We start from the raw sequence: 12,612 nt of genomic DNA on the forward strand, positions 1-12,612 counted from the left end.
TATTAGTATAAAATCACATGGAATCTTTAATATTTAGTGTCCTTTTATTAATTCTAAGATGCCTAGTTCAGTAATTTTGTCTTATTCATATTAGTTTAAATTAGACAATTCTTGGGAGGAATTATAATAATATCATAGATACAATAAACAATGTAATTAAAACAACAACACAAGACATCATACTCACCTAATACACCATCTATATAAGACACCTCCTAGAACATTTGTTTTTATGTACTTAAAATCTTTCTAAATCTTACCATTGTGTTATTCTGAAGACGATGATGATTTTGCAAGTGCAGGAGGTTTACTTACTTTTAAAGAACAACTACGACATAATCTTTGCTGTTCTGCTTTCTGGATTGGTCACAAGTTTTGTCACCAAGAAACTGAGGAAGTCAACGGAAGCTATCCCTGGACGCCTTGGTCTTCCACTGGTTGGCGAAACATTTTCCTTTCTGTCGGCTATTAATAGTACCAAAGGCTGCTATGATTTTGTTCGTCTTCGTAGACTTCGGTAATCATTTTCTCATGACATGTACTTGTTAATTTCATGCTATTCTTTCTCCACCTAAACAACAAGCCATTATAGAAAACAGTCGACTTGATCCTGAAAACATCTATTCAGCAAAAACTAAGTGATTAATCTAACCATGGTGTTAGTTATATGTTTTTGAAACGATCATTATAATATCCCCAGAAGAATACCAATATCCTTGGAAAAAGTCATGGCTTTTGACCAGAAATAATACAGGTAACTGAGCTTGATGATGTCACAGTTGAAAGACATGATGAATAACTGTTTTTTCTTCCAAATACTATGCTTAGTTTGGTATTTTACAAGCATAATAGTTGTTATTTTCATGATGGATTCGTTAACATGGGTTTTCTACCTAGCTAGTAGTTAAGTTGACTGATCTTTAATTACTTGAAATGATGGAAATGTGTATGAAGGTATGGCAAATGGTTCAAGACAAGATTGTTTGGGAAAGTCCATGTGTTTGTTCCAAGTGTTGTGGGAGCAAAAACGATTTTGACAAACGACTTTCAGTTGTTTAACAAAGGCTACATTAAATCAATGGCGGATGCTGTTGGAAAGAAAAGCTTACTATCTGTTCCAGTCGAGAGTCATAAAAGAATCAGACGCCTTCTTTCTACTCCTTTCTCCATGGATTCCTTGTCTGTATTTGTTAAGAAGTTCGATAAGTTGCTTTCCACAAGATTCAAGAAGTTGGCTGAAAATGGCAAGAGCTTTGTAGTTCTTGATTTCAGCATGAAGGTAATCATCGCACTTAGTTTAATTTTCCCAATAAACAAGAAGTTTAATTTTGTGCTCTTTTTCATTACAATCGTATCATTCAGATAGCATTCGATGCAATGTGTGGCATGCTGATGAGTGTCACAGACGAATCTTTGCTGGAAAAAATCGAAAGAGACTGCACAGCCATTTCTAACGCCATGCTTTCATTTCCAGTCATGATTCCTGGTACTAGATATTACAAAGGCATGAAGGTAGACCTTGTGAATTTTTATATTTTTTTTTAGAGTAAATTACACGAATGGTCCGTTTGGTTTAGGGTAATTTGTGCGTTTGGTCCCTAACTTATTTTTTTAACTCGGAAGATCCCTTTTGTTTGTTTTTGTTACACGCTTGGTCCCTACTGTTTGTTTTTGTTACGTGCTTGGTCCTATCTTAGCTAAAAAGACTATTATTTAAATATGAAAAAATGTTAGGGTAGGTAAGGTAATGTGAGGGGGTGAGGTTGGGGTGTGTTTATTTAAATAAATTAAAAAAATCAAGAGCAAAATAGTCTTTTTAGGTATGACAGGGACGAAGCACGTAACAAAAACAAACAATAGGGACCTTCCGAGTTAAAAAAATAAGTTAGAGACCAAACGCGTAAATTACGGACCATTCGTATAATTTACTCATCATTGATATCTTCTAACTGAGAAATATATTGATGATACAGGCACGTGAAAGACTCATGAAACTTTTTGAAGAAATGATTAGTAGCAGACGTAGTAGCAAAGAGCCTCATGAAGACTTCTTGCAATCCATGTTAGAAAGAGATTCGTTTCCTGATGATCAGAAGCTTAATGATTCAGAGATTATGGATAACATGTTAACATTGATAATAGCTGGACAAACCACCACTGCAGCTGCAATGATGTGGAGCGTAAAGTTCTTAGATGAGAATAAAGAAGTCCAAAATATGTTAAGAGTAAGTAATGTTACACAATTTATGTCATCAAAATCGATCTTTTTTGGCATAAAAAAATGATCATTTTTAGTGATATTACAGGAAGAACAGTTGATTATACTAAGGAATAAACCAAAAGGGGCTTTACTTTCTCATGAGGATCTTAACAAGATGTCTTATAGCTCAAAGGTTACAAGCGTGTGTTGTTTGCTTTTTCTCTTCATACCGATCTAGCTATGGCTAATATAATATTTTTCAGGTTGTGAAAGAGACGTTGAGAATGTCAAATGTGTTGCTTTGGTTCCCACGTGTTGCGCTTGATGATTGCAAAATTCAGGGTAAGTATTAATCTGTTTTCTTGTTAGCTAGAAAGGAGTATTTCATGCAATGCTGAATCTTGATTCTTTTAGTGCAGATTTTGAGATAAAGAAAGGATGGCATGTCAATATTGATGCTACTCACATACACTATGATCCGGCTATGTATAAGGATCCTTTGAAGTTCAATCCATCAAGATTTGATGTATCAAATTACCCATTTAATTTCTTCTTTTTAATCACACTATGTACAAATGTTCATCCAAGAAGAACCAACTTATAAAGCTAAGATCATGAAATTTACGTGACTAATTGACTTTTAATGATTTTTAGGAAATACCGAAGCCATATAGCTATATACCTTTCGGATCAGGGCCAAGGACATGCTTGGGGATCAACATGGCAAAAGTGACAATGCTAGTATTCTTGCACAGGCTAACAAGTGGATACAAGTTAGTTCATGATTTTTGTTTCTCGTGCATCTGAATTTCTTTAGCTGTTTGTTATGTTAATGTTTTCATCGTATTCCCTGAAGGTGGACTGTGGACAATCAAGATCCTAGCTTAGAAAAGAAATCTCACATTCCTAGACTGAAGAGCGGAGTTCCGATTACATTAACAGTGTTAAAAGATGAGAGCTGAAAAATCCTCATGTTGAAGGTCTATGTAGCATCTCACGTGTGGTGGGTTATAAGAAATTTATTTGCGTGTTGTATCCTTTTTTATTAGTTAAATCTTGTTGTATAAAAAGGAAAGTATATTGATATTGCATATATATGTAATGCGATTTTATGGTAGTGTTCATTTATAACACTAGCTAATGGGCCGAGGTAATGATGTTATCCTTGCACAACAAATAAAATGACATTTATAAAAAGTGTTACTAAAAATAAAAAAAATACAGCTAAAGACCCTCAAACAATTAGCAGCACAAAAAAAAATTGTCACCAGAAGTGTTCGCACTAAAGGCCTTTAATAACACTTTTTGGTTGTATGACTGCAGCCTTATTGGTTTTTATGACACTTTTCGATCATGCTACTAAATTTAGTGGCACTATTTTTATGATATTATTTAACTACTAAAATAATTATTATTTTCATATTTTTAGTGATATCTTTTTCATAAAATATTTTTATATTAATAAATTAGGTCTGATTTATTTCTAAATAGAATATAAATTATATAAGACGATTAAGATAACAAATAGAAACAAAATATCATTAACTAAATTCGAAATCTTTAAAACTATATTCTAAATATAGATAGTTACAACACAAACGTTTTCAAAAAAAGTTTAATAAGTCTAAATGTTGTGTTACTACTCAAAACACAATAACATCGATGTAATTACTTGTTGGAGAAGAAATACGAAACTTTATTGACCTTGAACTTTTTATAATTGCTTTTCTTGTTTATTAAACTTACAAACAATTGCCTATACATAATACATCATATAAAACATATAGAAATATCACCAATAATCATGACTTTTTATCAAGGTTATAAAAATCGTTCGGCGTTAGTTAATCGGTAGACTGAGGTTAAGGGATTAATCGGCTAGGCCGAGATTAATCGGGGACTATTAATTGCTAATTTGTTAGATTTTAAAAAATTAAATATAACTAATATCATATAAAAGTTCATAAATGTCACTAATATCATAACAAAATAGGTTAATATGATAAATACAACAATAATCATACATCAAATAGTTTTTATTGCGATATAAATTCTTCAAAGTGTTAAAATTTCATCGGGTTCTACTGTTTCAGTCATTGTGTATGCATGGATTAATCGCTAGGCGCTCTCTAATCAGTCGAGTAGCGCCCAGGGATTAATTGGGACCTAATCGGGATTTTTACAACACTGCTTTTTATATATAAAAAAAAGCTCATATATTGTTAGTTTTGTATGGGAATAACATTACACTATAAAAAGTAATTATTTGCATTACACTATAAAAAGTAATTATTTGCATCTAAATAAATGGTTCATGTGGTCGCTCTAATACAAAACAATTACAGAAATGGTCCCTATTGTAGCAAACTCTTTCAGAAATAGTCCATGTGACAGTTAACTATTATAGAAATGGTCTCTATGATAGTATAACAGTTGCAGAAATGGTCCTTCTAAAAATTTACGATTATAAAAATGGTCCTTATGATAGTATACTGTTACATGAAAGGTCCATATGATAGTAAACTGGTACAGAAATGGTCCTTGTGACAGTTAACTGTTACAAAAATGGTTTTTGTAACAGTAAATTGTCACATGGACCATTTTTGTCACACTTTACTGTCATATGGACCTTTTTCTGTAACAGTTAGCTATCACAAGAACCATTCTGTAACAGTTTTCTTCACCATGGACTGTTTATGTAATTTTTTGGTACATGGACCATTTATGTAACTATAACAATAAACACAATACAAAACCATAAGGAGGATTCGACAAAATCTGCTTATATGTGTGATGAAGTTGATTTCAGTGCTCATCATCTTTGTTTTTTTAGAAAATCTTATACAAAATAAATCCACATGTTTACTATATGCCTATTTATGAGATTGCTCATGTGAAAAACCACCAATAAGCAAAAAAAAAAAGCCATGGGAAAACTAAAATGTACGCAGGTATCATAACCAAATAGCATAAGGAAAAACCAATTAAGATTCCAAAATCCCTAAGAAACAACGAAGATACCAAAATCATTTAAATTGAGGAAAATTACTAAGATATTATATATTTACTTGAACAAACTGAAGGATGATTATAGAGTAGAAGTCAAAAATTGTTGGTGGTTGTGGTGGTGGCCTAAATCAGTGGAAGTTAGTCTCTTACCGAGGAAGGTGACCGGAAACAGTGAATACACGACAACATGAGGGATCGAGGTCGGTGATTAACTGATCGGGAGAGGAAGATGAGAAGATGATCGATGTATGTTTAGCATTTCAATGTGCAGCTAAGAAAAGTGAAAAAGAAAGAGTGTTAGTAGAAATGTAAAACCTTAACAACCACCAAATCCTATTTTCTTATTCAATTGAATGGTAACTTCCCATACGCCCTTACCTGCATCTGCATTTTTATCTTTGCCTCTTTTGCTTTGAGTATTAATCGAAATCTCAATTTCATCACATCTATTAATCTGTTATTTTGTATCTAAGCTCTCATCGTCTGACTCCTCTTTTGTCGGTTTCCCATTTGTTTTGTAGAAAAAATCAAAATCGCCCAATTATTTCTCTTCTTCTCCACATATTTGAAGTAATTTTTTATTTCTATTTTGTTAAAATTGTATGGTTTGTGCTTTTTGCAAATATTGTTTTCTTTTCATATCATCATGTAACTATTTTTTTATCAAATGTTCAATAAATATTGACTAATTGTTTATTTTATCAAATGGTTAGTGAACTAGTTTTTATTATGCTCGATGTGTAATTTTTGATAATATTATAAAGGAACTCTTTTTACTTCTTTAATGTCTATAGAAATTTAATTATGAGAAATTAAATATCTTCCTACTATTTCTTCTTACAAATCCTCCATTGAATTGTGACATGTGTATCATTTAATACTCATTTAATGATATTTTAATACATTAATATGACACATGTCATCATTTAATTGGGTAGGAGGATTTGTAGTAACAAAAGTAGGAGGATATTTAATTTATCTTTAATTATTGATTGAAACTGATACTTGTTGAAGGAATGCATAAATTTACATGCGGGGAAAAGATTTCAATGATATAACTTCTCAATGAAAATATGTATTGAGTGCTGATGTAGAATTTTCGTCATTAGGTCATCTTCAATTCATTGAACTCAAATCTGTTCAATGAATTATGACATCCACATTTCATTCACCTTATAATTTTACCCATTAAACTCAATACAATTTAATGGATTGTCATATAATTTATGTGTGTGTGTGTGAGGAGATAGAGAGTGCAGAGTTCAATGAGGATTGAAATCCTCGTTCTATTAAGTGTCATGTCATTAACCCACAATGTTGATTTTAAGTTTAATAAGATTAAACTTCCCATTCAACTCCTCATTAAATCACCAATGGAGATGACTTTAGGTCCAGGACTAGATGTACTTTTATTCCAAGATATTCACAAATTTTAGTCTAAGTAGATGAAATTGATGTAGAGTTTTGCACTATCTGATTTCCAATACAAATCTATTTCTGATTTCCAATTCAAATCTATTTCTGATTTTCAAGTTTTCTTTTTGTTTTCTTGTTGTTAAGAACATTACATGAACACTAGATACTAAGATGCAAGCAGAGTCAGTTTGTGTATGTTGGTTATATAAGGACTATATGCACTACAAGAAAAACGTACAATACCGGCGATGCCATTAGCGGCGACTCCACCATTAGCGCTGACAAATAAAGGCGACAAATGTATTTGTTGCTGCTAAAGGTGGAGTTGCCGCTAATAGCCTCGCCGGTAAAGGTGGTACACAACGATCCGCGTCTTCTTCCAGGATGTAACTCCATCCGTTGATCATATCACCCAATCTAACGGCTTCCGATCCATTACTTCTTAGATACCATTACCGCCAACACAAATAGCGATGATTTTGTCACCGCTCAAGCTCGAAAATATGAAGCGCGAATAAATTCCCTCAAATTACCCCAAAATGTCGTCGGTAAATCCTTGCGTCACCGTTATTTCCTGTCGCCACTACTTATCTCCATCTACCTTAGGACATTCCTGCTTTAATTCCCAGATCACAGCAAAACCTCAATTGAACTCATCCTTCGAAAATTTCGACATCCAAACCCACGATTGAAGCTCCAACCACCCTCGATTGAAGCTTTGGCCACACATACACCATTATCGGCCACAATCTGTCAGCAATGAAGCATTTATCGACGACACTTTTCGTTTTTTCGGCGACAGTATCTTCCCTCTTCCCTCTTCCCTATTCCCTATTCCCCTTTCCATCTTGACCATAACTTTAGATCTAATTGTTTTTTATTGTCTTAAGTTACACTAGCACTATTGCAAAACCAAAGACTACCACCACAAAAACACCATCGGTTGAAAAGAGGGAAAAATTTTGGGGACTAGGTGCATTTTTTTGTAATTTGTTATATATGTGTGTGTGTGTGTGTGTGTGTATATATATATATATATGTGTGTGTGTGTGTGTGTGTGTGACAACTGTCAAATTCAAGTCATTCTCAGACTCATGCGTCTTTTTATAAACCATTATGCACATCATGTCATGGTCTAGTAGTATAAATTATGTCACAATCTTGTATAAACTACGATCCAGGTAAAATCTAGGGCTAATATACTTGACTCTTACGATTCTAGTAAGTTGTCTAGCTACTGTAGGAAATAACAATACCCGAATTAGAACGAACTCCAAAGATTTGTTTCAACTAAAAAAGGGTATAAAACCCTAAAAATAAATTAAAATCTTCTAATTTCATTTCAATATCATGGTAAATACCTAACAAAGTTGCAAAAGTCCTAAAGATCCCAAAAACCCAAATTTATAAATTTTAAAACCTAAAAGATCTATAAGATTCGTTTTGAACCTCCTAATATCAAATTAAAATAATTAAGTTATAGGATATAATCAAAGATAGAAAATTTTAATTATCAAACATAAACATATCTTATGAGCTAGAAACAAAGATTTTAATGTATCAAGATTTAAATAAAGGAGCATTGTTATAAAAAATTTGGAAGTTTATAAAAATATTGAAATGAAAAGTTTATAAATTTAAATTATTAGAGAGAAGGCCTCTCTCATCGTCATAAAATCGGCCACCACCTCCGAATACACTCTTTCCCCAAGTAAATCCTATCGTAGATGACGCCTAAAGTAAATAATGGTCTCTCATTAAGTTTCATCATGTTTTGTTACTGTTTAGTATGGTTTTTAATTTTCTTTTTGTTTAGTTCCAATAAATCATAAAACCACTATAGGGAATGTGAAAAGATTATCTATGATTTTTCATATATCCTACCTCATGTGGAATACTTAGAAAAATATTTTAGGAAATTTTCATAATGCATATCTATTTTTCCACGATTTTTGTGTTTATAATGGCCTAAAAATAGGAAAAATAGTTCTGCTCATCCAAAATTCATGAAAGTTTAACAGAAAACCTTATATTATATTAGGATGCTCAATAAAATTTTGGATGCTTTTTCTCTTCTGTATGCTATTTTTCTTCCATTTTTCTAATATTAAATACACTTAAATCCACAAAATCGAATTCCAGCATATAAATATCACCTTTGGTATTTTTCCAAGATTATGTACACTGTGAATGAAGTTTACAAAATTTTTGGTAATTTTCTTTAACTGTTTAATAGTTATTCACCAGTTAATGATTATTTAAGAGAATAAAACAAAGAAAAATAGTCAAACTAATTGAAAAATATCTTTTATATTTTTCACAGCTTCTATATGTATAACAACAGTGTTACAAAAAGTTTGGGTAATTTTGGAAAATGTTTTCTGTTTTTCTCTATTTTTGTTAGAATAAATGCACAAAAATCATAAAATATGGTTAAACTGTTTAGAATTCTATTTTTATATTTTTTCTAGCTTAAGTATATTTAATAGCAGTACTACAAAATGTTTAAGACTTTTTATCATCTGAATGCTATTTTTCAGGAATTTATGTTGATATGAAGGCTTAGAAATTTGTAAAAGTAGCTAATAACATCAAAAATTCAAGGGAAATTTTCTAGAAGACCTTTACTGTATTTGGAATGAAAATGTGATGTTTGAAAAATTTTGGAAACTTTTTGTTCACATTTTTGGATTTTAGGATTTTAAAACACCTTTAAATGTGTTGAAATACCCTCAATTAATATTACAAAAATTTGGAAAATAGTAAAATTGCCTTCATCAAACGAGTTATAAAATATCACCATTTCAAAAAAATTGTTATCCATTTAATATAAAACCAATATTAGAACAAAATTTTGGCATTTCTCTATATGTAGAATATAGTGTATTATCATTAGATTTCGGCACAGAAACTCACTACTGTGTGTATGATGTCGTAGAATCTCGGTAGTAAGGCGTTGGTGTATTCTGAGGCACCACTTGTAGCAACTTCAAACATTATGAGTATTCATGATTCCCCCTATTTTCGGTTTTTAAATGTTTTTGGGTGAAAAAGAATGTCCTAAAATATTTATGTTCGTTGTATTTATTTTGACTTGTATGAAACTTGGTGGCCATATTTTGTATGTATGTGTATGTTACTTAAGTTCATGAGGACTGTATCGCGGCTAAGTCCCTAGAATCATTCGACACAACTCATTAACTCTTTTGAGCCTATGGTTATTATGGATAGCGCTATCAAGAGGTAGACAACTCCTTACTCACACGATTCGCTTGAGTGCATTTTACCATTTTATTCTCTATGTTTGCGATACACATAGTAGTCAATAAGGCACGATTCTGTCATTTGGCTTGGGTTGTGAACTCATGAATGGAAGCTTATGCACATATGAATCTTACATCGCATTTTAGCAAGAAAACTTGTGTACTCATTTATCAAAGAAACATGTATATTCATTATATTAACAAGACTTGTTTACTTATTATAACAATGGATTTTTTTTCTAATTATAGCAATGTACTTTATTTTTGGAAACTTCTATACTAAAATTTAATTTAGTAAGCAAGTGAACTAACCAACTATTTTCATAGTTGACGCTCATTCTACATGCTTTTTCAGTGAAATATTGAGTAAGTGGATATAAAGATTCATCATCATAGAGCATGCTGCATCATGTGGAAGTTATTTTGTGAAGTTGACTTTTGAACAATGTTATTTTAGGAGACTTGTATTTTGTTTTGTTTAAATTATGGGTTGTAAACTTTTAAATACTACTATGGTGATATATCTTTATCTTTTGCAATGAAACCTTTATCGCTATCATATCTTGCGTTTTCGCTTTAGTGGGGTGCAATAGAAATGGTATCAGAGCTGAAGTTATAGAGAACATCAGTTTTCTTTTAAGAAAACACAACCTATAACCAAAATCTTTAAATTTTCTTTTACATCGAACATACGACTAATGTAATTAGGTCAGGAGTTGTATTATTAGACGTCAATTAAACATAGCCTTGTCACCTATGTTTAATTAGGGAAAGATTTATACAAGACTTGAGCTAATTATAATGGGAATATGTTAAACCAAATATTCGTGAAAACTCTATTTCAAAAATTCAAAAGGTCACTTTTGGTGTGTGTAAGCATTGCATATTATAGGATTCATTGTTATTTATTTGATGGATCATTAAAACTATGTCTCGATCCACTATTGACATCGTCATCCTCTCAAGCTACCCCTTCGGCTGATGAGTCCGACTATGTCACTATTATCCCTCGACGTGATCCCCCGACTCTGTGGAAGAAGACCCCTCAGAAGACATGGAATACATGGTAGACTCGGTGAAGATTAGTAGCGACAGCACCCCGAGTCAGCAACGTGAGGCATCGCCTACATCGGTGTTGCCATAACCACCACTTTACGGGCTTTGTGTTCAGAGGACGACATGGAAGAGTGTTCCTATGGAAGGATGTCACCCGATGGAGCAACACCCAGTAGGGAAGGACCCAACATGGCAGGACCGAGAGTACCCCCACCACAGCGATTCATAGGGATACTTGTCAGGCAAGCAGGTGTGACCAAGAAGGAGTCTTGAAGAATGTAGTGGATGGCAGTGGACCTACGACAGAGTCTCACAGTGATAAATGGGCATCATGAGGTTTTGGACAAGGTGATGACAGGAATGGGCATCCTGTTTCAGCATGGGATGGAGGCTACCGATACTGCTAGAGCTACCAGGTGAGTGGCAGGTCATGCGGTTACTGCATGTTGTGTGTTTGGAGGGCTGCTACTAATTATTGTGTGGATGTTCCTTGTTGGGATAGCAATTCGTATTTGGTTCTGATTTCAATATTTTATTTTATCATGTATTGAAAACCCATGTAGGATGTCTTTTAGTAGAAACACTAAAACTTTATTTTGGGATTGATGTATTGTTTTTGTATTAAAACTATTTCAAATGGTCATGAAAAAGATTATTTTATGTTTGAAAACTTTTACTATGAGATCAAACCCAAGATTTTATTTAGTCTATGGTTGAACAAGAAGATTTTTTTTCTCTTTTTCAAATCTATATGAATAATAATAATACAAACCATTAATTTTACTTCACATATGGTTTTAAAAATGGAAGTGAACCAAATATTATAGATTATTTTATATATTTATATGTATTCTTCTCTTATGTCTTATAACCATGTCAGGAAGGCATACTTGCGGGCACCCACAGAACTAAACACCCGATGTTGCTCAATTGGCAGCACAACAATTCTTGGCAGCAATCCCAAACATTGTTACTGAAGAAATTGCGGGTCTTAATGCTAACCAAGGAAGTAGAGGAGGAAACCAGGGAAACAATGAAAGAGAATGAAGCTACAAGTCCTTTATAGCCTGTAAACCTAAGGAATTCCATGGAAAGGAAGGTGCGGGCAGATTGCTGAAATGGATTGATAGCATGGAGTCGGTCCTTTACATTAGCAAATGCCTCGAACGCAAAAATGTTGACTATGCAACTTGTCTACTCTAGGATAGGGCATTGACCTGGTGGAATACTCTAGTGCAAACCCGAAGTCGTGCAACGACATATCAACTAACTTAGGAAGACCCGAAGAAGCTGATGATAGAGGAGTATTGTCCCAAGGATGAAATTCAAAATCTTGAATCTGAGTTCTAGAACCATTCTATGGTTGGAACACAAATAGAGAAGTACACAATCCGATTTCATGAACTAGAAAAACTGGTACCTTACATGTTCACTCCTGAGGAGAAACGGATAGATCGCTACATCTAGGGTTTGACACCATAGATTCGAGGAATGGTTACTTCAGCAAACCCAACTACCATTCAGAGTGTAGCGACTTTGGCAAATCGATTGACTAAGGACATGATTCGAACTAAGAATTCGGTAAAGGGAAGCTCTGGTGAAAAGAGAAAGTAAGAAAATCTAGGAGAAAAGGAAAATGATGGTGGTTCAGGGTGGAAGCAGAAAATC

At 33.0% G+C, this 12,612-nt stretch overlaps 1 protein-coding gene across 1 annotated transcript; it reads left to right on the top strand.

The window, feature by feature from the left end:
• The first annotated feature begins 228 nt into the window (after window positions 1-228).
• LOC145093036 (abscisic acid 8'-hydroxylase 3-like) lies at window positions 229-3,331 on the top strand. Its single transcript, XM_079031072.1, has 9 exons — window positions 229-517; window positions 955-1,279; window positions 1,363-1,512; window positions 1,974-2,225; window positions 2,307-2,393; window positions 2,464-2,542; window positions 2,620-2,726; window positions 2,855-2,973; window positions 3,057-3,331. Exons 1-9 carry the CDS (start codon window positions 282-284, stop codon window positions 3,160-3,162), a joined length of 1,461 nt encoding a protein of 486 aa, XP_078887198.1. The 5' UTR covers window positions 229-281; the 3' UTR covers window positions 3,163-3,331.
• The last annotated feature ends 9,281 nt before the right edge of the window (window positions 3,332-12,612 follow it).

This window comes from Lactuca serriola, chromosome 3, assembly GCF_051521515.1.
Source record: "Lactuca serriola cultivar US96UC23 chromosome 3, Lser_US96UC23_V15, whole genome shotgun sequence".
NCBI classification, from domain to species: Eukaryota; Viridiplantae; Streptophyta; class Magnoliopsida; order Asterales; family Asteraceae; genus Lactuca; species Lactuca serriola.

Bases quoted from the DNA above. Each gene is read 5' to 3' on its own strand.
- LOC145093036 (XM_079031072.1), top strand. From the start codon at position 282: ATGATGATTTTGCAAGTGCAGGAGGTTTACTTACTTTTAAAGAACAAC. The intron at 2,226-2,306 runs GTAAGTAATGTT...GTGATATTACAG, and splicing joins AAGTCCAAAATATGTTAAGA to GAAGAACAGTTGATTATACT. The intron at 2,543-2,619 runs GTAAGTATTAAT...CTTTTAGTGCAG, and splicing joins TGATGATTGCAAAATTCAGG to ATTTTGAGATAAAGAAAGGA.